The following is a 27,097-nucleotide window of genomic DNA, read 5'->3' as shown; positions in this document are numbered from 1 at the left end:
TAAACACCATTGTCCTTATTTAAATGAGACTGCCTTCACAAATGTGTTGTGGTAATTTAGCCACACTGTCATCAGTGACACTCTTGCCTCATCTGCCATGCTAAGCCCTGCAGCCGAGATGTTCCACTGCTCCAATCGGTCAGTCATATGGGCAAGTACCATGAGGTAGAGACACAATGAAAGTCTTGCGTGCAGCAGTATTGTGGGCACATATCCTCAAAGAACACATATGATTATATATTTTACATAAAGTATGTGACATTGAAAAGAAAAAGACCATACAAAGATAAGAAAACATTTTGCAAAGAAAAACAGTTGGAAAATAACTTCTTATTAGTGCAAGAGGTGCTGAGGTTAGATTAGGATTATATAGTTTGGTTCAAGGAAGTTGAACCTGGTGATGTGAGACTGTACCTCCACCCAACAGTTCCAATTTGTCAATTTACTTTTTTTATATTCCAGATGGTATTAAATCAAAATATTTTTAATGATGAAATGTCATTTTTAAAGTGGCAGAATAGATGAATGCATGATTTGTTGCAATGACATTTCTTCTTTGTGAAGTCAATGTTTAGTGTTGATTCTCTAGGTGCAAGGTCAAGGAAACAACTGATAAATATTTTAGCATTTTGATGTGCCAGCCATTCACTGCAATTGCTTCCTCCTTAGAATGTCTATAAATGTCTAAAACCAGATTGGAATGCACTCTTTGTCTCCTTGCTTTGATGAGGACAGTACTTTTATTGAACACTTGCTAATTGCCCACAGTTACGTTTAAAACGTTAGAGATGTATAATTGTGATTTAAATTCACTGGTGCAGTGTGCTTTATTAATCAAAATTAAATTTCCTATATCCTATCCTGTTATAAAACCTGTCTATTTATTTATTTCTGTCCGCATTGTTTCTTGATTTCCCCCAGCTTTTCTTTGTATGTTCTTTTCACATTGCGCTTTAGTTGAAATTCCTGACGATAAAGCAAAAATAAACAAAGCAAGATTTCAGTCAAATGAGTCAAGTGTTCTCATTGTCCACAATGAACAGTAGTAATAGATATTCCTTAATGAATGGTGGTCGAGAGTAGTGAGGAAGGAATATAGGTGGACGTGGAGGAATTGGCAAGAGTCTAGGTTGGGCACAGGGAAGAGAGGGGGGGAAATAACTTTTTTTTTTTAAGATTAATAAATAAAAAGGGGAGAATGTTGTTTGCAGGTTAGTTAACTTAAATTGTAAAATTCAACGCTTCAAAGCAGTTTGAACTGAATTCTCCAATTTTAGGTAAACCCCCTCCCCCTCATTTATTTCCTCCCCGCGTGGCCTCCCTATGTTTCCCGGCGGCCCTCCTCCTCGCCCTTGATCAAGCGCGTCCCCCTGTGCTCACTATCAATGTGCACTTTGATGCAACTGACCTTCGTTTGCATACTGTACAGAACACAAGAGAAAAATGTGCTTCCAGGCATTTTTGAACCATAATCCCTCGTATTATGAAAAATATCACTACCAATTTGCACACAGTTCATAGAAACTTAGAAGAAGGTAGACAAAAATGCTGGAGAAACTCAATGGGTGAGACAGAATCTACGGAGCGAAGGAATAGGTGACGTTTCGGTGGGAATAGGTGACGTTTCGAATAGGTGACAAATGGTCACCTATTCCTTCGTTCCATAGATGCTGTCTCACCCGCTGAGTTTCTCCAGCACTTTTGTCTACCCTCGATTTTTCCAGCATCTGCAGTTCTTTCTTAAACATAGAAACTTAGAAAGTAGGTGTAAGAGTATGCCATTCGGCCCTTCGAGCCACCACCGCCATTCAATATGATCATGGCTGATCATCCAGTACCCAATTCCTGCTTTTCCCCATATCCCTTAATTCCGTTAGCCCTAAGAACAATATCTAACCCTCTCTTGAATACATTCAGTTTAATTTATTGTCATGTGTACCGATGTACAATGAAAAACTTCCACAAGTGGTAAAGCAATAATAAATAGTTGTTCCTTAAAAGAGCAGGAGGTGTTTGTTGATTCAGGTTGTTGCTCTGGTTTGTTTCAGGGGCATTCCTGCAGTGGTGGACTTTGCTGCCATGAGAGAAGCAGTGAAGAAGCTTGGCGGAGACCCTACCAACGTCGGCCCTGTCTGTCCAACTGACCTGATTGTTGATCATTCACTACAGATTGACTACAGCAAAAGGCAAGCAAACAAATAATGAGCACGACTCATTGCAACGGCAGTAATTTTACATTGCGATACCAGTTATTTTACCAGTGTACACGCATTCCCGGACTTGCAAAAGAGTTACGTTCCGTGAACCCTATGTTAGTCAGATTAACCTAAAGTTGGAATTGGCATCCCCAGCCACTGCCCGAAATAAGTTGCGGAGAGTATTAACTGTTCTCAGTCTGGCTGCGTCCGAGACGCTTTCTGCGGCACGTGGCCGCCTTGTTAACCACCGCTGCCATGGCCGGCTTGTTTACAATGTAAACCTGAGTGATCGTACAGTGTTGTGGAAATTGCAAACTCCCTTGATTTCACTCGGGACTGAGTTCAGAATTATTTACACAAGTGCGAGTTTACTTAAGTCATCTATTGCGTAAGTTGGGAAGTGCCTGTATGGATGTATGTGTGTAATATATTTATATTTTGTACAGCACAAAACAAAACAGAAATAAATTGTGAAGGTAAATGTGAGACTAATATTAAAATAGTGGCTACATTAAAGCTGCATGCACAATTAATTTTGGTTAATATAGATGAATTCACAAGATGAGTGTTTACCTAACGCAGCAGGTTGTTTGAACAACTCTGCCTTAAACAGTGGTAGCAGCAGTAACTTTTAAAAGAGAATTGGTTGGCTTCTTAACAAGAAGCAATTATCTGGAAGCATCTGCATTGGAATGGAACTAATTACAAACCATTGCAGGCATGATGTCCTTATGGTCACCTATGCTGTCTGATTCTGTTCTGCAGCTGTGCAGCTTTTCATACTGACAAAGTTGGACAATAAATTGAACCAAGGAAACTTTCTGGATCAAAGCACAAAGTGCTGGAGGAACTCAGCAAGTCAGCCAGCTTCTATGGAGTGAAAAGACAAACAACATTTTGGATAGGGTCCCGTCTCCAGATTTCAGACATCAGTTTGAGGAAAGATCCAACCTCTTCCCTCCAGAAACGCTGCCTGACCTGCTGAGTTCCTCCCGCACTTTGTTTTGCGCAAGATTCCAGCATCTGCCGTTCCTTGTGTCTCAACGTCCCACCCCAGACCTTCACCCACTCTGCCTTACTCCGTTTGTCGTGAAGAGAATAACTGTTGCTCTGTAAGGACAGCAAAGGTTCATCAATGTACTGAAGTTTTATTTCTTCAGAAAACAGAATGCAGAATCCTTGGTTAATTCACAATATTATTAAGCACAGAAGGGGCCAGTTGGCCTTGTTTGTACTGGCTCCCTTGCATAAACAATCTAATCAATACCTGTTCTTTCCCCATGACCCTACAAATGCATCAGTCACCAATACAGCTGTGTTGGTATAGGCAGCATCAACACAAGTTGGGAGACCTCTGTGTTGCAGTTTGTTAACCTAATCCAGCAATAAGATGTATATTTATAAGCTTTTAAATTAAATTATGGAACTAAAGAATTCTGCTCTCCTGTTTAATTTGGATTATCAAAAAGAAACCCTGTAAATGTTATGTAAAACCTGTAAATATTATTAATGTGGTTATACGTTATACTATTTTACCATAATGGATAATTGTATGTGGCTTTCTTTCCACAGTGCCATACAAAATGCCCCGAACCCTGGCGGAGGTGATGGTTGTGGGTCGGCAGCTAAACCCTACAACGCCAAGCTGCAGTCAAAGACGTCACCGTGTCGAAGCTTCCGCGGCTGTTTCAGTTCGTGCCACAGGGAGGCAGGGTCCATGTCCCTGGGATCTCGCGGCGCAGAAATAGAGAGCACTCCCTTGCTCTGCCCTTTCCACCTGCAACCTGTGGCTGAGTACGGCGTTTGCTTCTGCTTCAGTTTTTTCAATATTGTTGGAAGTTAGAAGGGGCTGGTAGAGCTGCTGCCTCACAACGACCGAGACCCCGCTTTGATCCTGACCTTGTGTGCTGTCTGTGTGGAGCTTGCACGTCTCACATGACCATGTGGGTTTCCTCCGGGTGTTCTAACCTCCTCCTACATCCCAAAGACGTGCATGTTTGTAGGTTAATTGGCCTCTGTAAACATTGCCCCAATGTGTCAGGAGTGGATGAGGAAGTGGGAAAATAGGACTAGTGCGACACGTGATCGATGGTCGGTGTGGACTCTGTGGGCCATAGGATTTATTCCATGCGATATCCCTAAAATTAACTAAACTAAGTACTGGCTTTGAAGTCTACGTTATTGTTTACTACTGTTTCAGTACCTCCTTTCCCTTGTTGGAGAGAAACTAAGTGGGAGGGATGGTTTGTGCCCATCTCTTGATGTCTGTCTTACACACAAAATAGATAATGAAACACTGGCCTCTGGAGGGCTAGAAAACAAGGTGTGGGTAATTGTGCTGTGTGCTCCGATTAGACCACTTCTGGTGTACTTAGTGCAAATCTAGATGCCACATATGGGAATAATACATTTGCCATGGAGGAGACTAGCAGAGATTTACAAGAATGATCAAACCACAGTGCTGGAGGACCTGAACGGGTCAGGCAGCATGTGGGAGGGAACAGACAGACGACATTTCAGGTTAGGTCTCTTCCTCGGATTCTCTTTACTAGAATGATACCAAGTTTGAGATTAAATCATGGCTGAATTTTATTCCGTTTTGGATTGTATTCCTTACAATTTAGGAAATGAAAGGGTGATATAGTTTTTGAGGTATTTAGACTTTTGACTTTAGAGATACAGCACGGGATCATAGAAATTTAGAAAATAGGTGCAGGAGTAGGCCATTCGGCCCTTTGTGCCAGCACCGCCATTCAATATGATCACGGCTGATCAACCAAAATCAGTACCCCGTTCCTGCTTTCTCCCCATACCCCTTGATTCCGTTAACCCTAAGAGCTATGTCCAACTCAGCCCATCGACTCCACATCAATCAGCGATCACCCCGTACGCTAACACTATCCTACACACGAGATAATTTACAATTTTACCAAAGCCAATTAACCTGCAAACGTGTACATCTTTGAAGTGTGGGAGGAAACTAGAGTACCTGGAGAAATCCCATGCGGTCACAGGAAGAACGTACAAGCTCTGTTCAGATAGCACCCGTACTCAGGATTGAACCGGGCTTCTGGTGCTGTAAGGCAGCAGCTCTTCCGCTGCACCGTCGTAACGGAGAAAAATAATATGGTGGGTGAAGAAAAACCATTTGCTTTAGTTGGGAATCCAAAACTGTGAGGCTTTGGCTTGAGAAAACATTAGAACCATCAGTTTTAGATGTGGAACTAGAAGATGCTGCATGAGGTGATAAAGAATGCAGCAAACTGGTCCATAATCAGCTGTGGAAGCTCGGTTGGTTACCAGGTCTAATACATTTCAGTCGATCAGAGGTTTTCGGAAACATGGGGCAAAGATGGGTGTATGATGTGAGATCACAGATCAGTAACAATCTCTGAATATTGGAGCAATCACAGGATAAACACTGTGTTTAAGAAGGAACTGCAGATGCTGGAAAATCGAAGGTACACAAAAGAGCTGGAGAAACTCAGCGGGTGCAGCAGCATCTATGGAGCGAAGGAAAAGGGCAACGTTTCACCCTTCTTCAGACTGATCGGGGGTGGGGGGGCGGGGAGAAGAAAGGAAAAAGGTGGAGGAGCCCGAAGACTGGGGGATGGGAGGAGACAGCAAGAGGGCTGAAGAAGGGGAGGAGACAGCAAGGACTAACAAAATTTGGAGAATTCAATGTTCAAATGTAGCATTTGAACATTGTCTCCTCCCCTTCCTCAGCTCTCCTGCTGTCTCCTCCCATCCCCCAGCCTTCGGGCTTCTCCTTTTTCCTTTCTTCTCCCCTCCCCCCCACCCCCGATCAGTCTGAAGAAGGGTTTCGGCCTTTTTCTTTCGCTCCATAGATGCTGCTGCACCCGCTGAGTTTCTCCAGCACTTTTGTGTACCTACAGGATAAACACTCCTGTCCCCACATTCCAACCTGCGACCAAAGGCAAATAAATGTATTTAGTTTGTGTCCAGTTAATATTTGTTCCATGTCATTGTTGCAGTTTATTTAACTACATTTTAATTGCAATATATTTTGTGAATTGCTATTATTTGTTTTCTTTAGACCAGAAGCATTATTAAAGGGCCAAGAAATGGAATTCAACAGAAATAAAGAACGGCTACAGTTTCTTAAGGTCAGCCTTTATATTGAACATCTTGTGGCTTTTGGGCATCAGTTCTAGTATTAGTTCCCTTGTGCCTAGCTCTGCCCCACTACAGCAGCAGACCTACCCCCCATATGTAGAGTACGTCAGTGTTATGTGGTAACACTCCCGAGCCCCCAGTGCTCAGTGTCAGACTGACCTGCACCCAACACCAGGTGCTGGGTTGTGGTGTACGGGGTTAGTGACAAGGGAGCCACAAACGCATCCTCACAACTCGAGAACCACGGGTTGCCGCCTCCACACTTAGTGTCTGTTCTGTAAAAGTTGGAGAACAAATTGCCTCAGTGTAGGGAGTGGATGTGAAAGTGAGATAACATACAGTGCCCTCCATAATGTTCAGGACAAAAACCTATCATTTGTTTATTTGCCTCTGTACTGCACAATTTGAGATTTGTAGAAAAAATCATGCGGTTAAAGTGCACATTGTCAGATTTTATTAAAGGGTATTTTTATGCATTTTGGTTTCACCATGTAGAAATCACAGCAGTGTTTATACATAGTCCCCCCCATTTTAGGGCACCATAATGTCATGTAAATGAAAGTAGTCTTGTGTAGCATTTTGTTGCATATCCTTTGCATGCAATGACTGCTTGAGTCTGCTATTCATGGACATCACCAGTTGCTGGGTGTCTTCTCTGGTGATGCTCTGCCAGGCCTGTATTGCAGCCATCTTTAGCTTATGCTTGTGTTTGGGAGCTAGTCCCCTTCAGTTTTCTCTTCAGCATATAAAAAGCATGCTCAATTGGGTTCAGATCGGGTGATTGGCTTGGCCACTCAAGAATTGACCATTTTTTATCTTTGAAAAACTGCCTTGTTGCTTTAGCAATATGTTTGGGATCATTGTCTTGCTGTAGAATGAACCGCCGGCCTATAAGTTTTGAGGCATTTGTTTGAACTTGAGCAGATAGGATGTGTCTATACACTTCAGAATTCATAATGCTACTACCATCAGCAGTTGTCTCATCAATTAAGATAAGGGAGACAGTACCTTCAGCAGCCATACATGCCCAGGCCATAACACCCCCACCCCCGTGTTTCACAGATGAGGTGGTATGCTTTGGATCTTGGGCAGTTCTTTCTCTCCTCCATACTTTGCTCTTGCCATCACTCTGATATAAGTTGATCCTCATCTCATCTGTCCACAAGACCTTTTTCCAGAACTGTGGTTGCTCTTTTAAGTACTTATTGGCAAACTGTAACCCTCGCTATCCTATTTGTGCGGCTAACCAGTGATTTGCATCTTGCAGTGTAGCCTCTGTATTTCTGTTCATGAAGTTTTCTGCAGACAGTGGTCATTGACAAGTCCACACCTGACTCCTGAATAGTGTTTCTGATCTGTCAGACAGGTGTTTGGGGATTTTTCCTTATTATAGAGAGAATTCTTCTGTCATTAGCTGTGGAGGTTTTCCTTGGCCTGCCAGTCCCTTTGCGATTAGTAAGCTCACCAGTGCTCTCTTTCTTCTTAATGATGTTCCAAACAGTTGATTTGGGTAAGCCTAAGGTTTGACTGATGTCTCTAACAGCTTTATTCTTGTTTCTCAGTCTCATTATGGCTTCTTTGACTTTCATTGGCACAACTTTGGTTCTCATATTGATAAACAGCAATAAAAGTTTCCAAAGGTGATGGAAAGACTGGAGGAAAGACTAGGTGCTGAGAGCTCTCTTATACCTGCATTAAGGAGGCAATTAAACAAACCTGAGCAATTACAAACGCCTGTGAAGCCATGTTTCCCAAACATTATGGTGCCCTGAAATGGGCAGGTCTATGTATAAACAGAGTTGTAATTTCTACATGGTGAAACCAAAATGTATAAAAATGGCATTTAATAGAATCTGACAATGTGCACTTTAACCACATGTGATTTTTTTTTTCTATTCCAAATCTCAAATTACAGAGGCAAATAAATAAATGACGGGTCTTTGTCCCAAACATTATGGAGGGCACTGTAGGACTAGTGTGAGCGGGTGATGATTGATGTGGACTCAGTGCGCCAAAGGGCCCGTTTCCATGCTGCATCTCTAAAATGATTTTTTTTTTTTTTTTTTTTTTTTTTTTGTCTAACTGTAGTCTTGTAAGTCTGTGTCCAAGATGGCTGCCGTGAAGGGAGAGTGGACGCTGGCACGAATTGGTTGCCGCTGCTCTCTCTTCACACTGTGTTTTTGATTTTCTGTTTTTGGATTGAATTCTGTTTTTAATTTGTGTCTCTGTGATGTCTTTATTATTTGTTATATTCCGATTATATGTTATTCCGATTAAATGTCTATTATTGTTATGTCTGTATTCTTTCTTTATGTGCTGCACGGAGAGGACGCTGGCGCTGTTTGTTCGCCGCTTCTCCGTTTGCTATTGTCTGTTACTATTGTAAAGCGACTTTGAGTCTTAGAAAAGCGCTATAAAAATAAAATTTATTATTATTATTATTAAAAGATGCTGTATCTCTAAACTGCAAACATTCACCGTGTTGCACTAACACGCACTCAGCTCTGGATCACAGCAACATTGAATTGAATTGAATTGAATACCTTTATTGTCATTCAGACCTTACGGTCTGAACGAAATTTCGTGCCTGCAGTCATACATACAATCATACAATAATAAACAACAATAAACACAAATTAACACCACCACAGTGTATCCTCCAAGCACCTCCTCACTGTGGTGGAGGCAAAAATCTTAGGGTTACTGTCTCTTCCCTCCTCTTCTCCCTCTGCGCTGAGGCGATTCCCCACCGGGCGATGGCACAACAGTCCCGCGGCTCACCGAACCCCGCAAACGGGCCGGTTCAAACACCGCGGCCCGGGGGTGGTCGAAGCTGCCGCCCTCCAGTCCAGCACACGCAGCCGCTGGCCCGCGGCTGAACCCCGGACTCAGGTCACCGCCTCAGAACGCCGTCCCAGCCACCGGAGCACCGTTCCAGCCCCGAGCCGGATCGCCCTCACGTGAGTACCGTTCTCCCTTGGGCTGGGCCACTCCGACGGGAGTGCCGTTCTCCCTCGGGCTGGGCCACTCCGACGGGAGTGCCGTTCTCCCTCGGGCTGGGCCACTCCGACGGGAGTGCCGCTCCTCCCTCGGGCTGGGCCACTCCGACGGGAGTGCCGTTCCACCCTCGGGCTGGGCCACTCCGACGGGAGTGCCGTTCTCCCTCGGGCTGGGCCACTCCAACAGGAGTGCCGTTCTCCCTCGGGCTGGGCCACTCCGACGGGAGTGCCGTTCCACCCTCGGGCTGGGCCACTCCGACGGGAGTGCCGCTCCTCCCTCGGGCTGGGCCACTCCGACGGGCCACAGCCCCTCACGGGAAAGTCTCTCAGCCCCTCGCCAGGCCGCTCTCACGAGAGCGCAGTTCCAGCCCCGGGCTGGGCCACCCTCACGGGAGCTCAGGGCGAGTCCTGTCAGCTGCCTCCAGAGTCCCGAGGTCGCCAGCTCCGCCATTAGGCCTCAGCGTAGACGGAGGCAGAGAAGGGGGATACGACAAAAAGGTCGTATTCCCCCGAAGGGAGAGACAGCAAGCCCCGTTTCACCCCCCACCCCCTCCCCCCCACATAAACACGACCTAAAAACCAAAAACGTAACTAGACAAAACGAAAAAAATTCAACACAAAAAAGTAAAAGACAAACGGACTGCAGGCGAGCCGCAGCCGTTCCCGGCGCCGCCACTTCCGGATTAGGGTGCATTAGGGTGTAACAGCAAGTTAAGGAGTTTTAGAATATTTTCAGAAATGTGGTATGAACAGTGAAAAAGCAAAAATGCAAACCAAAGCCTAGAGCATTCAGATGATTGACAGAAATGGCAAGAAAATTGTTATGTTAAAAGAAGGGATGGTTTCTATAGTTTTAATTTTAAACCTCTTTTTTTCCCCCTTTCCCATGGTCTACTTTTTTGATTCAGTGGGCTTCCCAAGTCTTTCCAAATGTTACTGTGGTACCGCCGGGGAGTGGGATAGTCCACCAGGTCAACCTCGAGTACCTGTCCCGCATGGTATTTGACCTTGGAGGGATTTGCTACCCCGACAGTGTGGTGGGAACTGATTCCCACACAACAATGGTGAACGGCCTTGGTATCCTTGGATGGGGTGAGTAGAGAGCTGACTTCACTCATCCTTTGCACCTCGATTGTTGTTAATCACTTAAATCATGAAGCTAAAAACAAACACTCACCTGAAGTGGTACCGAGAACAAATAACTGAACATGTTAGCAATTTGCAGTGTTTAAGAAGGAACTGCAGATGCTGGAAAATCGAAGGTAGACGAAAATGCTGGAGAAACTCAGCGGGTGCAGCAGCATCTATGGAGCGAAGGAAATAGGCAACGTTTCAGGACGAAACGTTGCCTATTTCCTTCGCTCCATAGATGCCGCTGCACCCAGTAATTTGCAGTGTTTTGGTAATATTTATTTTAAACTCAGTGTGCAGTCTGCTTTAATGGGTGATTTCTCTAATTAGTAGTTCTGTTCTCTATTTGTCGTACAGTTCTTTTTGAATCTTCGTTTTCAGAATTGTAACACCCTCACATGATACATGGTTTGTAAGGAGCAGAACCAACCCAATAGTAGAATCCCGTCAAATGGCACAAAGTGCTGGGGTAACCCAGCAGGTCCGGCAGCATCTCTGGAGAACATGGATAGGTGACCCTTCTTCCGACTCCCATCCTTGGATGCTGAAGTTATTTTAATACATCTTTCATGAGCCTCAATTGGTCACTTGTTTAAAATGAGTCTTAGAAAAATTCAGAAGAAAGTCTATTTTTTTTAAATACCACCTCTTTACCTTATTTGCAAAATGTATAGGTTGTAGTTTTGTAGATTAGCCTGCAATCGTTCAACGAAGGGTAAGACCCTTCAGCCCATAATATCTGTGCTGAACATAATGCCAGGTTAAACTAATCACCCTGCCTGTATGTGATCCCTCAATTCCCTGCATTATGGAACAAATCTGAATGAATTTTTCAATCATTCGGTGGCTAAGATGGGAGCGGTCACCAATAATTGTTTGATTCCAATGTTTGTACTAAGAGATTTAAAGTAAAGGGTGTGTGTGTGTGCGTGCATACATAGTGTATCTTTCGGCAATGTGATATTTAATGATTGGGTGGAAAATTAACTCCTTACATTAGGTGGAGTGTTTGATAGATTTGACTAGACTGTATCTACTGAAGATACAGTTTTGCAAAAGAAGACACAATGTGCTGGAGTAACTCGGTGGGTCATGCAGCACTCCTGGAGAGCATGAAGAGGTGACGTTTTGGGTCAGCACCCTTCTTCAGATTTAAGATATTCTAGAACTACCATAAAAGTGAGTGGTACGGTGGTGCAGTGGTAGAGCTGTTGTCTCACAGCGCCAGAGACCCAGGTTCAATCTTGACTAGGGATGCTGTCTGTATGGAGTTTCTACGTTCTCCCCGTGACCTGCGTAGGTTTTCTCCAGGTGCTCCGGTTTCCTCCCACACTTCAAAGACGTACATGTTTGTGGGCTAATTGGCTTGGTAAAATTGTTAATTGTCCCCAGTGTGTATAGGATAGCAATAGTGTGCGGGAATTGGTGGTCGGCGTGGATTCGGTGGGCCAAAGAGCCTGTTTCCGATTTGTATCTCTAAATTAAACTAAACTACTCGCCTTGGCCAAGGAGACACCTGGAGGCTGCAGCGAATCGTCCGATCAGCAGAGAAGATTATTGGCTGCAACCTTCCCTCCATTGATGAACTGTACACTGCAAGGGCCAGGAAGCGAGCGGGCAAGATCATCTCTGACCCCTCTCACCCTGGCCACAAACTCTTTGAATCACTTCCCTCTGGAAGGCGATTCCGGACTGTCAAAGCTGCCACAGCCAGACATAAAAACTGTTTTTATCCACGAGTAGTTGCTCTACTCAACAGCCAAAAATCTGTAGCCTCCCTTTGATCTGGTATTTTGTTGGTTCACATGCTTGATCAATGGTGTTTTATCATTAATGTTTTATTATTATTAATGTTTAGTGTTTTCTGAGTCATTCGTTACTGTCACTGTATGTCATGTTGTTACTTGTGGGCGGAGCACCAAGGCAAATATGTGAATACTTGGCCAATAAACTTACTTGTCCTGTTCGTGGTTGCTTGAGGAATGTATTGATTTGTTTTCCAGGGGTTGGCGGGATAGAAAGTGAGGCGGTTATGTTGGGTCAACCAGTCACACTGACCTTGCCCGAGGTCGTCGGCTGTAAGCTGGTGGGTACCACAAACTCTTTGGCTACATCGATTGATGTTGTTTTAAGTATAACCAAGGTAGGGTGAAACTTTGAAAGCGATCTCTTGTAACTTTTGCCACCTTATAAACCAGGAGAGACGTGGATTCATTGCCCCCCATTTGTTTCCTGCAGCAACTTCGGCAGGTTGGAGTTTCGGGCAAGTTTGTGGAGTTTTTTGGCCCAGGGGTATCCCAGTTGTCTGTGGCAGACAGAACAACAATCGCAAACATGTCTCCTGAATATGGTGCTACTGTGAGCTTTTTCCCAGTCGATGATGTCACCTTAAGGCACTTAAAACAAACAGGTCCGCGAATGCTGGGGAACTTGTGGAATTATTTAAAGCTCATTTTATTTCTTTTTCCTACAATTTATTTAAAATACTTTTTCTTTTAACAGGTTATGCTGAGAAGAAGCTTGAATCTGTGGAAACATATTTAAAAGCTGTGAAACTATTCAGAGACTATCAGAATCCTTCAGATGACCCAGAGTATTCACAGGTGATTGATTTTGATACATTGGACAAGACGGTGCAATGTAAGGGGTATAATATTAAAGAGAGAATGATGCTGCAAATGTATGTTGATCTACTATATACTTGGTTATTTATTATGACATTGGAGGCCATTCATCCAATTGCGATCATTCTGGCTCCCAATGCTGCCACCCCCCCAGGCCCATTTCTGCAACTTTATCTCTCACTAATGCCCTTTTTTTCTTTTACCTGCACTGTGTAATTGAAATATAGACAAAGTGCTGGAGTAACACATCGGGTCAGGCAGCAACCCCGGAGAAAAGGATGGATGATGTTTTGGGTCCGGACCTTTCTTTAGTCTGAAGAAGTGTCCTGGCCCAACGCGCCACCTGTCCTTTATTTTTTCAGAGATGCTGCCGAAACCGCTGTGTTACTCCAGCACTTTGTTTTGGTATAAGCCAGCATCTGCAGTTCCTTGTTTCTACTAAATTTACACTAGGTGCCCCAGGACTGCATGATGCTGAGGAAGCAGTAATACACTCTTCTTTCATTCACAAAAATCATGGATTTATTTCAACATAGAAACATAGAAAATAGGTGCAGGAGTAGGCCATTCGGCCCTTCGAGCCATTCAATATGATCATGGCTGATCATCCAACTCAGTATCCTGTACCTGCCTTCTCTCCATACCCCCTGATCCCTTTAGCCACAAGGGCCACATCTAACTCCCTCTTAAATATAGCCAATGAACTGGCCTCAACTACCTTCTGTGGCAGAGAATTCCACAGAGAATTCAACAGAAGTCCCACTGCCCCAGCCTATCACCAGCTTTCTTGATTGCTATCAGCTTTGTCAATTTAAAGTCTGCAACTACATTCCCGTTGCCACCGCACTCCTGGGAAAAAAAATTGCTCCCCTCCTCTCTCTCGGCATTCAATCAAGCATCCTTCCTTTTGATGAGGAGGCAAGCATGGTGTCGTCTCAGTAAACCTCTTTGTAATAAAGTTTAACTTGTATTTTACGTACCTATTTGTTTAATTCTTTGCACTACATTACACATGACAAGATTTTTTAAAATTATATCTCAATTACAGTAATAAGACAAAATCAAAAACCGAAACTAGAATCTATTCATCAAATCCAAATAGACTAAGTAACCCTAAACTGTGAAGCACTAAGAAATGACACTTGAGAAACAACTTCTTCATTACCTGAAGATAATGCTGTTGTCTAGAAGGGCTGATTTGGCTACAACTTTATTTTATTCTTGCTTGGTTAATTTATTCTAAGGTTGTACAATGTCTGACTGTTCCTCAGGTTATAGAATTAAATCTGTCAGCTATTGCCCCATATGTGAGCGGTCCAAAACGACCACAAGACAGAGTTATGGTCACCAATATGAAGAAAGATTTCCAGAACAGCTTGAGTGAAAAGGTATGTCCAGTTGTAGTTATTTTCTGTGAATATTGATAAACGGTCATTGAGCTTGTTACCATACAGACAAAGGGACGGCACGGTGGTGCAGCGGTAGAGTTGCTGAGACCCAGGTTCGATCCTGACTATGGGTGCTGTTTGTATGGAGTTTGTGCGCTCTCTCCGTGACCGCGTGGGTTTTGCCGTGATGCTCCAGTTATTCCCACACTCCCAACGCCGTACAGGTTCTGTAAATTGTCCCTAGTGTATAGGATAGTGCTACTGTGTGAGGTGATCACTGGTCGGCGTGGGCTGGAGGGCCTGTTTCCGTGCTCGATCTCCAAACTGGAGCTCTCTAAACTACTTGGACCTGTGGTGAACTGTACAGTCAAAGAAAGAGTCCGGTTGGTAACACTTTCATCTGGTTCCATCACATCTGCCAGCAGGTGATGCGGAAGACTGATTCTAGTGATCAGTGACATTAGCCCATTAACTGTGTTTAATGACGGCACAGTTTGTCCTGGTTGCCCACAGTGGCCTCTCCACACTGAGCCATAGGTGATCTGCTGCTGCAGGGCGCAATCATAAGGTCATGTAATAGGAGCAGAATTAGGCAAATAGGCCCATCAAGTCTACTCCGCCATTCAATCATGGCTGATCTATCTCTCCCTCCTAACCCCATTCTCCTGCCTTCTCCCCCAGAACCCCAGAATCTATCTATCGCTACCTTAAAAATATCCATTGACTTTAATTCCACAACCTTATGTGGCAAAGAAGTCCACAGATGCACCAACCTCTGACTAAATAAATTCCTCATCTCCTTCCTAAAGGAAGGTCCTTTAATTCTGAGGCTATGGCCTCTAGTCCTGTACTCCTCCACTAGTGGAAACAATCTTCCTGGCACAGTAAGCTGCAGTGGTGGGAGGAACGACAGTACTCGTGCCATAGCTGCAATGCCAGTAACCTGTTGTAATGACCCTCTTGGTGCTAATTCCATTCGTGTTCTCATTCCTGGGAACGCTTGCTGAGTCAGCAAAGTACCAATCTGTGCATGTGGGATACATGGTTGAATTGTCACAACTTCCAATTACACTTGGAGTATTTAATGAACATTTTGTAGTTGTTATTATAAAGAACTTCTAGATACAGTAAAGCTCTGATAATCCTGCACTGTCAAGATACAGATGCTTGTAGACTGACAGACATTCCAGACCTCTGGATACTATACTACTAATAATTTTTTTTAAAGAGAATCTGGGGGAGCTGAGCCGGTCTGTCAGCATAGTGGACCGTTGACCTTTTGTGTCGAGATCCTTCACCTAAGCTACTGTTCATTTTCGCCCCCACAGATGCTGCCTGACCCACTGAGTTCCTCCACTTGCTCTCCTTTTTATTTTGCTCCAGATCCCAGCATCTGCGGTCCCCTGCTGTTATGTTTTTGCAGTGATATACTGTAGTTTAGTAAGGCTTCCAGTGAGCCCGGTAAGTTTAGAGCGCAGGAATGGAGAGTCGGGCAATGGAAAGTGCGCAGAAGAGGCATAACTAGTGAGCCGATGCCAAACCCCATCAGGATTTTTGGATGATCGAAGTTTTGGATTATTGAAGTTTTACTGTATTTAGATGATGCAGTAGCTCTGAACTCAATCCAAACTCTCCTGTGACTGAAATGTTTTCCCATTAAATAAGTTCATAAATTCTAGGAACGGAAATAGGCCATTTGGCCCGTCAAGTCTACTCTGCCATTCAATCGTGGCTGATCTATCTTTCCCTCTCAACCCCATTCTCCTGCCTTCTCGCCATAACCCCTGACACACTTAGTAATCAAGAATATGTGTCAATCTCCTCCTTAAAAATGATTATTTATTGAATAATTGCTACTTTTATCATGATGAGATTGTCACTCTGACCCTGACAGCAGTACCTGTACAGTGTGTGTGTTTGAGAATCACAGCCCAGGTAATTTTTTTTCCTTTTAGCTTTACATATCAATTGAATAATGGACTTTCTAATCAGGATGCTAATCGCACCATGACAGTGCTGGAGACTCGTACTGTGATTGCTCTTCCTCTGTGATTTATCATATTTGTAGTAAAAGTAACTGAATCCCATTGACGAACAGCTCCAGCTCCATCATCAGTGTGTGCAGGGTTCGCTGGTCTTTATTCTGGCTGCTCTGGAGTGCTATCCCTAGCCTCGGGTTAGGCACGGTATCTGGTAACAACAGGATTTTGCCTAGCAATGTCTCTTTCCTCCTCCCCTCCCCACTTTTGGCTGTTATTGAAACCAACTAATTGCTAATTTGGCCACTGAAGGATCCCTGACTGTTGAGCCACACAGCCAGTTGTGGATCGGCAAGTTTCGGGGATGACTGATTCAATGATACTTTATTGTCACAAGTACCTAGGTACAGTGTATTGCTGTGTTTTTCATACAACCCGGTAAAATCTTTCAGCTGGCCTCACCTAGGCAGCACACAAGTGCCCCCATGTGTCTGGCAACGACAATGTTTTATAAAGTTCACTGAACAGTCGTATCTTCTGCTCACAGCGGCGAACCAGCCCTGCCGGGTCCCCCTTCGTTCTCGGACTGAACCAGCAGTGGTTGGAGATAAACATTTTTGCAACAAATATCATTAAGAAAGGTCTCAACCCAAAACGTGACCTATTGTCCAGAGATGCTGACTGACCCGCTAAATTATTCCAGCTTTTTGTGTCTACCATCATTGAAGTTTGCTTGGGGAGATTATATTGGACCCTTTTAACCCTGGTTGGCTTCCTAACTGCATTCTAAATTTTATTTTATTTGCAGGTTGGCTTTAAAGGCTTTCAGGTTCTTCCAGAAAAGCAGAAAGAGGTCGTTGCCATTGAGTTTGAGGGAAAAGATTACAACCTTGCCCACGGTTCTGTTGTCATTGCTGCGGTAATAAGCTGTACCAATAATTGTAACCCATCCGTCATGCTCGCAGCAGGTAAAGTACCGTTAGACCAGTTCATTCAGCGTAAAAAAAAAAAAAATTCGCTTAGAATATCACTGTCTTAGGGATCCAGTGCCATCTTCATACAGCAGAGAAACAGCCACTTTGTCCAAACAGGTCCATATCAACCAAGATGCCCTATCTACACGAGTCCCATTTGTCTGCGTTTGGCCCATATCCCTCTAAACCTTTCCTGTCTATGTACCTTTCCAAATGGCTTTTAAATGCTGTTATAGCACCTGCCTCAACTACTTCCTCTGGCAGCTTGTTCCATATACCCACCACTGTGTGAGAAGCCTGCATCTCATTTCCTGTTACATCTTTACTCTCTCACCTTAAACCTATGCCTTCTATTTCTTAATTTTGCCTATAATGGGAAAAGGTGTTGCCAAAGATTACCCGTGTTTGGATTTAGCTTGAGCACCTCAGTCTGAGCTCGGGTCACCTGATGGTAAAATGCCACATAAAATGTGTTGGACTAATTGCCCTCCATCCATTGGAAAAGCAACAGCCTGGAACTTGAGGGGCTAACAGGGATGTTTTTCTGAAGTTGGCAGAGAGAGTTTAGTCCGAGCAGAGAAGAGAAATATTGGGAAATGGGCGAAATCAAGACTGCAGAGGCAGATGTTTGTGAGGTCTGGTCAAGTAGACCAATTGGGATTGTACCCACTCCACCCCAGACTCCATCCCTAACACAGATACACATTCCAGAGTGAGTTTAGTTTGTTGTTACGTGTACCGAGGTACAGTGAAAAGCTTTTGTTGTGTGCTAACCAGTTAGATAAGATACAATTTCTGTGGGCCCTGAGCATTATAGTCTTGAGAACTCAAATCACCAGACTTGGCATCCTGGAGGCTAACTACTTGCATTTCCAGTCTGTGGGAAGTTTTCCTGTAATTGTAATTACTGGCTAGCAACTGAATGGAACCATATGGCCATTGTCTTGACCCAAAGCATCACCTATCTATGTTCTCCAGAGATGCTGCCTGACTTGCTGAGTAGCTTCAGCACTTTGTATCCTTTCATCTTGGCGTCAAGATGGTTTTATTCAGTTGCTGGACATAAATACCCCAAGAGAGTGCTGGATTTTGAAAGACAATCCTTGCACATCAGGCTTGGCTCAGAGGGTAGCACTCTATGATCAGAGTCAAATGTGGCAGAGCCTGTTCTAGGACTGTGTACATAAAATCTTTGCTGTTACTTTATTGTTATACTAAGGTCAACCTGATGAAAATGCCACACCTTCAACTAACCCCGCGGATAGATATGAAAAGTATAGATATGAAAAATATCCTAACCAGTTTAATAAATGGGAACCAAATTAGTGTTCTCATCCAGCAGTTTATACAGTAATGCTCTAGTGTTTGTGGGACCTTGTTCTAGGCAACGGTTAGCTGATGTTTCCTTCAATAGGAAGAGGCAAAATAATTGGTGCTGTGTGCTGAGCGGAAGAATAAACAGATTAAATTTTACAATTTTAAAGTAAACATAGAAAATAGGTGCAGGAGTAGGCCATTCGGCCCTTCGAGCCAGCACCGCCATTCAATATGATCATGGCTGATCATCCAAAATCAGTACCCCGTTCTGGCTTTCTCGCCATATCCCTTGATTCCATTCGCCCTAAGAGCTAAATCCAACTCTCTCTTGAAAACTTGAAGACTCTTTCTCAGAAACTGTCCTAAAACTCTGGCACACTCAGCGACAAATGGTTCTCACTGCTGGAGTTGAGTCAGTCTGAAGATGGGTCTCGACCGAAAACGCCACCCATTCCTTCTCTCCAGAGATGCTGCCTGTCCCGTTGAGTTATTCCAAATAGGTGGAAGACCAGAGACTGGGGGGGGGATTTGGTGATGGCACAAATTATACAAACATGAGGTTCTGTGCCTTGATACAGGCCACAAAGGCCAGGAAGTTGTGGTAAATCTATATAGATCATTGGTTAGACCTTAACTATAAAGACCATTGGTTAGACCTTGTCCTATTCCGTTTGCTCACTGGGAGCGATCTGGCAGCTTGTGGAGGGTGAGAAATGTTTTTAGGGATGAAAGATTACAGTAATGGACCTTCTGGTGAAGTGCGTTATGCCCCTTAGAGAAGAAAAGATTGAGATGTTTGACAGACATTTAGAAGGCATAAATAAAGAAAGACTTATTTCCACCAGCTGATTGCTGACCACAGGACCACATATTTAGTGACTGGTGAAAGGATCAGAGGTGAAGTGAGAATCTCATTCACGCAGCAAGTAGTTAGTACTTGGAACGTGCCACCTATTTGTGTTCTGGACAAGGACTCAATAGGAAGCTTTAAAATTCTGTGTAGACAAAAAATACAGAAAGGAAATTACAAAGGAATGTATCTCATTGGATAGCACCAAAATAAAAGAGGTGCAGATTCAGCTGTCTGCAAGGCTCCTCTATTCTATGACTGCACAATTCAAGAAGTGCCAAGAGTCATTCAGCACAACCCATCCAAGCTGCCAGGCTGTGCTTGTCTCAGCTGACTATGTCCAGTCCATAATCCTTCAACCCTTTCCTAACCATGTGCCTGTCTAAGTGTCTCTGAAATGTTGTAATTGCACCCACCTTTACCTCTTCCTCTAGCAGATCGTTCCATATTCTCTGGCCACTCCCTCTTCTCCCCTCTCCCATCATGTATACATCACAAGGTATGCATGTGAAAACCACACCTCCAGATTCAGGGACAGTTTCTTGCCAGCTGTTATCAGGCAACTGAATCATCCTTTCAACAACTAGAGAGCAGTGCTGAACTACTATCTACCTGATTGGTGATCCTCAGACGATCCATAATCAGACTTTGCTGGCTTTATCTTGCACTGAACGTTATTCCCTTATCATGTATCTATACACTAATGGCACATAGAAAATAGGTGCAGGAGGAGGCCATTTGGCCCTTCGAGCCAGCACCGCCATTTATTGTGATCATTGCTGATCGTCCCAAATCAATAACCCATGCGTGCCTTCTCCCCATATCCCTTGATGCCACTAGAGCTCTAACTCTCTCTTAAATCCATTCAGTGATTTGGCCTCCACTGCCCTCTGTGGAAGGGAATTCCACAAATATTGTAATCGTGTATTGTCTTTCTGCTGACTTGAAAGCACGCAACAGGAGCTTTTTACTATACCTCGGTACACATGACAATAAACGAAACCGAAATGACCAGCCAGCCTCTGTGTGGAAAAGACTGCCTGCGGTCCCTTTTAAGTCTTTCCCCTCCAGCCTTAAACCTGTGCCCTCTAATTTTAGACTTCCCTTTCATTGGAAAATCAACTGTTTATTCATTTCATCTTCCCTCTTGTGATTTTGTAAATATCTGATTTTGTAAGTTTACTCCAGGAAATAAGGACCCACCTTATCCAGCCTCAAACCTTCTAATCCAGTTCAATGGTTATAAATCTTTTTTGCGCCTTTTCCAGTTTAATGACATTCTTCTTGTAGCAGGACAACCAGAGCTGTACACAGCACTGCAATTGTGGCCTTACCGATAGTACAGCTGTACTGTGACGTCCCCACTTCGGTACTCAATAACCCTTTTTTAAACCAAAATGATGTATTCAATTATTTACAAAAATATGTACAGTACGAAATAAATCAAAACAAAACCCACCACCATAACACAAGTCCAACAAATAATCTTCAATACTAAATATACTATTATACAACTATCTCATCACCCTTATTAAGGATGCATTCCACCCTCGGCAGTGCCCAGCGGTCCCGGATATCCCCCAGGGCGCCCCTGGTCAGTGAGTAGTCCCCCTCTCATATCACCCGGGCTCGGATGTAACCCTGTCCCAATAAACCTGACCGACAAAGACAGGCAAGGACACTGCTCTGTCCACTTGTGTCTCTGAGCTTGTGAACTCTGAGCTTGTAAAGAGAGTTCTAACTTCCCTATTGTACGTCTTTAGAGGTTTGCTCATGCATTAATTTACCTGTTATTATAAAGGGTTCTGACAAATGTTTAAATATTTCATCCAGGTTTGCTGGCTAAAAAGGCCATTGAAGCGGGCCTATCTGTAAAGCCTTACATTAAAACCAGCTTGTCGCCCGGCAGTGGGATGGTGACCTATTACATGAATGCCAGCGGTGTGCTGCCTTATCTCCACAGCCTTGGGTAGGTGCTCTCGTGTCACTGGTCTTCTCACTCATAACCTTAAGGTGGAGGGGGGGGGGGGGGAGAGGGGGCAGTAGAGGAGGTAGGGAGTAGGGAATAGGGGGAGAGGAGGGCAGTGAGGAGGGATAGTGTGGGGGAACAGGTGGAGGTGGGGGATAGAGGGGTAGGGAGGGGAGAGGAGTTATGGAGGGAGGGAGTGACTGAGGGTAGGGGAAAGGAGAGGGAAAGAGGTGAGGGAGGGATTGGGGGAGGGGAGGAGAAAGAAGAAGGAGGGTGAAGAGAGTGCTTGGGATGAGGGAAATGAGCTGCACCTGTGCAGTTGGGGGCTATGGGTGTGTGGTGGAGTATTGCGTTAGGGGACCAAGCCTACTGTGTGACGGGGACCCAATGGGTCCCACTTAGTCCGGTTCTCACTAGGGATGTTAGATTTACATTATATCAATATGCAAGATTAAGCTGCACATCCTTCTATTAAGATGCTGACAAGTGTAAGCCTCCCTCTGACTTGGTAAATGAAACCTAGAACAGAACAGTACAGGAACAGGTCCTTCGGCCCACATGATTATGCTGAACACGATGCCAAGTTAAACAGATCTCATCTGCCTGTTGATGATCTATATCCCACTATTGCCTGCACATGCATGTGCCTATCTAAGGGCCTCTTAAACACCACTATCACCACCCCTAACAATGCATTCCAGGCCCCCACTATTTTGTGTAGTGAAAAAACTGCCTCATGAAACTCCATTACACTTCCCCCCCCTCTCACCTTTAGCTACGCCCTCTAGTGTTGGGCATTTCCACCCTGGAAATAGGTTTTAACTGTCTACCCTATCTATACCCCTCATAATTGTATATACTTCTATCAAGTCTCAGCTTCTGACATTCTGGAGAAACAATCCAGGTGTATGCAACCTCTCCCTGTAGCTGAAACCCTCCAAACCAGGCTGGATTCTGGTAAACTTCCTCTGGCACTCTCTCCAAAACGTCCACATTTTCCCTGTAACGGGGCGACCAACACTGCACGCAATATTCCAAATGCGGCCTAACCAAAATCCTATACCATACAATAGAATGTTTATCCCAGGAGGGAAATTGGTCTGCCAACAGTCGTAAAACGTAAAAAGAGAGTTGTGAATCTGTGGAATTCTCTGCCTCAGAGGGCGGTGGAGGCCGGTTCTCTGGATGCTTTCAAGAGAGAGCTAGATAGGGCTCTTAAAGATAGCGGAATCAGGGGATATGGGAACGGGGTACTGATTGGGGATGATCAGCCATGATCACACGAATGGCGGTGCTAGCCCGAGGGGCCGAATGGCCTACTACTGCACCTATTGTCTATTGTGGAACATACATGAAATTGAAATGACGAGTGGAAAGTCCAGGATTGGGGATGTGCAAAGATTGGGGGGGGTGAAGGGGAGGGAGTCATTCTACCCCACAACACAAGGGGGAGCAGTTGTACAGTTTGATAGTCACAGGGAAAAAGGATCTCCAGTGGTGTTCTGCAGCTGCCTCTTATCCAGCTGTAATGATCTGTGAATTTAAGTACTGATCAGCCATGACCCAACAGTGGTAAAATGGGAAGTCAAAACAAAATGCTGTAAGCAGGTCAGGCCATGACTGCGAAGACAAACAGTCAGAGTTACAAGACAACAATCCTTTATTAACCTCTTCAATCTGAAATATTAACTCTCTTCCCGCAGATGCAGGCAGACATGCTGAGTATTTTCAGTATTTTAATTTTATGTTTATTTTTTCCAATGGTAAATGTAATATAGCTAAAGGAAAGAATTATACTTATTTGAGCGGCACCTTACAGCGTCAGAGACCCGGGTTCAATCCTGGCTATGGCTGCTGTCTGTATGGAGTTTGTACATTCTCCTGTGTGGGTTTTCTCTGGGTGCTCCAGTTTCTTCCCACACTCAAGATGTACAGGTTTGTAGGCTGATTGTCTTGGTAAAATTGTGAATTGTCCCTAGTGTGTAGTATAGTTTTAGTGTGTGTGGACTCGGTGGGCCGAGAGCCTGTTTCCGTGCTGTATCTCCAAACTAAACTAAAGTGATCTATCTTTTTGAAACAGGTTTGAAGTGATTGGCTATGGCTGTGCCACCTGCGTGGGGAACACGGCCCCGTTACCGGAGTCTGTTATCACTGGAATCAAAACGGTAAATGCAGATGTCTGTGTGTAACTCTCATGCTGTTCTGTTACTTTCTGACAGTCGATGAATGAACAACCAGCTCATAATATGAGGTAGACAACAATGCTGGACAAACTCAGCGGGTGAGGCAGCATCTATGGAGCGAAGGAAATAGGCAACGTTTCAGACCGAAACCCTTATTCAGACTGATGTGAGGGTGGGGGGGAGGAGAAGAAAGGAAGAGGAGGAGCCAGTGGGCTGAGGGAGAACTAAGCAGGGGAGGAGAAAGTAAGGACTACCTGAAATTAGAGGTCCCAATTTTTGTCTACCTTCGATTTTCCATCATCTACAGTTCCTTCTTAAACAGCTCATAATACGAACCTTGTTCTAGTGTTGATAGAATGTGCAATATTATTGTGGAATATATTCTCTGGGGAAGGGCAAACATTCACTGTGAATTTTGGAATTACAAATTTTGTGATGAGAGTATATGTCCTTTGACTGGAGGATCTTGAGCAGCACAGCGCCAGACTCCAGGTTTGAGTGCTATCTGTGTGGAGTTTGTGACAGAGTGGGATTCCTCCAAGGGCTCTGATTTTCTCCCACATCCTAGAGACGAGCAGTTTTGTAGGTTTATTGACCACTGTAAAATTGCCCTGAGTGAGTATGGAGTGGATGAGAAAGTGGGATAACATAGAACTAGTGTCAGCAGGTGATCGAAGGTCAGTGTGAACTTGTTGGACCTTTTTCCATGTTATATCTCTAAAGTTAATTCAACTGTCTAGCATATGTCTGTGCTCTGTATGTTTGTGTGATTCCTTTCATAATCCCTTTTTAATCATTGATAAAGTGGTAATCCCCAATAGCCTCTTAACATACCAGCACATATTTGGAATATGGGGGAAAATAGGAGTTCTGGGGGGATTATATAGAGAATGTGAAAACTCTATACACACACAGCACCTGAGGTCATGAAACATAATTAACTGCTTGGCCTTTTGTGCCACCCTTTTAGTACTGGCACAAGAAAAATTTATACACAGAGGATTGATAATCTTTAGTTTCTCAATCTCGAATGGTTTTGCTTGCACACACACACACACACACACACACACACACACACACAGACACAGACACAGACACAGACACAGACACAGACACAGACACAGACACAGACACAGACACACAGACACACAGACACACACACACACACACACACACACACACACACACACACACACCTAACTGTGACATGTCTCCCCTGTAACCTTAAATCCATGCCCTCTAGATTGCCGTTACCCTACAATTATTCACCCTCTATTCCCCTTATGATTTTATGCGCCTCTGTAAGATTACCCCTCAGCCTCTTACACTCCAGGGAATAAACAACCTGTCTGCCCAGCCTCTCCCCACGGCTCAGGTCTTCGAGTTCTAGCAACATCCTCGAGGTTAATCGTCTTGACATTCTTTTCTAATAGCAGCTTTCCGACAACAGGGTGACCAAAACGGAGCAGAATGGTGCGGCCTGGCTATCTTGTATAGCCTAACATCCCAACTTCAATACACAATGCCCTTACCGATAAACGCTAGTGTACCAAGATCCTTCATCACCACTCTGTCTACCTGTGACGTCACCTTCAGGGAATGTAGTTGCACTCCTAGGTCCTTCTGCTCAACAATACTCCCCAAGCTCCTACTCTTACTTTGACAGTCTACCCTGGTTTGACTTCCCAAAACGCAATACCTCGCACCCATCTGAATTAAATGCCATGTCTCCTAAGATGGTGCTGGATCTGCTACAGATGTTAACTTAACTGTAATAACGTTTAAATGTTTTTCCATTTTGTGGTAATCTGTTGGTTTAATACAAATTATAAGTGATCAGCTAGCTGACTTGCTCTCTTTTCCTCTTTGCTACAGGGTGACTTAGTTGCATGTGGAATTTTATCTGGAAATAAAAACTTTGAAGGGCGCCTCTGCGACTGCATTCGTGCCAACTACCTGGCCTCTCCTCCATTAGTGGTGGCATATGCCATTGCTGGCACAGTTAACATAGACTTTGAAACTGAGCCTTTAGGTAAGCATTTGGTCTGTCAGTGATCTTTGACGCTTTTAAAGCTTCATTTTGATTAAGTTGGATAAAATGATTTTAATTTTTACCACTATATATAAGGTGTAAACTCAGACGGGAAAGAAATCTACCTGCAAGACATTTGGCCGAGCAGAGAGGAGATCCAGAAAGTGGAGGAGCAACACGTGATCCCATCTATGTTCAGAGAACTGAGAGAAAAAATAGAGGTTAGTCATTCTTTTAGAGGGAAAGACAGAGCAAATTTAAGATGCACTAATTCTCTTAATGTGTGGGAAGGAACTGCAAACGCTGGTTTAAACCAAAGATACACACAAAAAGCTGGCATAACTCAGCGGGTCAGGCAGCATCTCTGGAGAAAAACAATAGATGACGTTTCAGGTCGAGACCCTTCATCAGACTGCAGTCAGAAAAAAATCCTCGACCCAAAACGTCACCTATTTCTTTTCTCCAGAGATGCTGCCTGACCCGCTGAGTTACTCCAGCACTGTGCGTCTTTTATTGTAAACCGGCACCTACAGTTCCTTGCGCCTGCAATGTGTTCTGGTTGGCAGGAGTGCATGAGACTAGCATTCTCTGTATGACACCACAATCCTATGACATTTACAACCAGGACTGGTCGAGTCCATACACCTACCACCATTTGTGTGGAAAAGTTACCCCTCGGGTTCCTATTAAATCTTTCCCCCCCCCCCCTCACCTTAAACCTGTGGTTCTCGATTCCCTACCTCTGGACAAGAGGCTCTGTGCATCTACCCATCTTCAGACTGAATGTGGCAGCTCCTCTGGGAAGGGGGTGAGAATGAGGTGATTGGTTCGGGAGGTCATCTCTGAAGAACATGCATGGGTGACGTTTTGGGTCTGGACCCTTTGTCAGACCGCCTTGACCCGAAACATCGCCTATCCATATTCTCTACAGATGCTGCCTGATGCGCTGCGTTACTCCGCAACACATTACGCACTGTCACAGTCTTAGTTGGCAGAAGATAACACTATCCATGAATGCAGTAGTCAAGTCAAGAGAGTTTATTGTCAAGTGTCCCAGTGGACAATGAAATTCCTGCTTGCTGCAGCACAACAGAGTATTGTAAGCATAAATACAGAACAGTTCAGTGTGTCTATATAGCATAGACCATATATATACACACATAAATAAACAGATAAAGTGCGATAGGCTGTTATAGTTCAGAGTTTGTTTGATGGCGTGTTTAATAGTCTGATGGTTGTGGGGAAGCAGCTGTTCCTGAATCTGGATGTACCAGATTTCAGGCTCCTGTACCTTCTACCTGATGGCAGCGGAAAGA

At 44.2% G+C, this 27,097-nt stretch overlaps 1 protein-coding gene across 1 annotated transcript in view; it reads left to right on the top strand.

The window, feature by feature from the left end:
* The window catches only part of ireb2 (iron responsive element binding protein 2), a 71,779-nt gene that overhangs the window by 28,462 nt on the left and 16,220 nt on the right, over window positions 1-27,097 (top strand). Inside the window, exons 4-16 of the mRNA XM_033015026.1 lie at window positions 2,049-2,186; window positions 3,771-3,992; window positions 6,256-6,325; window positions 10,243-10,426; window positions 12,469-12,608; window positions 12,704-12,875; window positions 12,968-13,068; window positions 14,361-14,477; window positions 17,265-17,424; window positions 21,431-21,566; window positions 23,647-23,731; window positions 25,625-25,781; window positions 25,878-26,002. Of these exons, the coding sequence (XP_032870917.1) occupies window positions 2,049-2,186; window positions 3,771-3,992; window positions 6,256-6,325; window positions 10,243-10,426; window positions 12,469-12,608; window positions 12,704-12,875; window positions 12,968-13,068; window positions 14,361-14,477; window positions 17,265-17,424; window positions 21,431-21,566; window positions 23,647-23,731; window positions 25,625-25,781; window positions 25,878-26,002 (1,807 nt within the window). The remainder of the gene's footprint in view (window positions 1-2,048; window positions 2,187-3,770; window positions 3,993-6,255; window positions 6,326-10,242; window positions 10,427-12,468; window positions 12,609-12,703; window positions 12,876-12,967; window positions 13,069-14,360; window positions 14,478-17,264; window positions 17,425-21,430; window positions 21,567-23,646; window positions 23,732-25,624; window positions 25,782-25,877; window positions 26,003-27,097) is intronic.

The sequence above is a fragment of the Amblyraja radiata genome, chromosome X, assembly GCF_010909765.2.
Source record: "Amblyraja radiata isolate CabotCenter1 chromosome X, sAmbRad1.1.pri, whole genome shotgun sequence".
In the NCBI taxonomy this organism is placed as follows: Eukaryota; Metazoa; Chordata; class Chondrichthyes; order Rajiformes; family Rajidae; genus Amblyraja; species Amblyraja radiata.
This window is presented reverse-complemented; position numbering and strand designations above follow the sequence as displayed.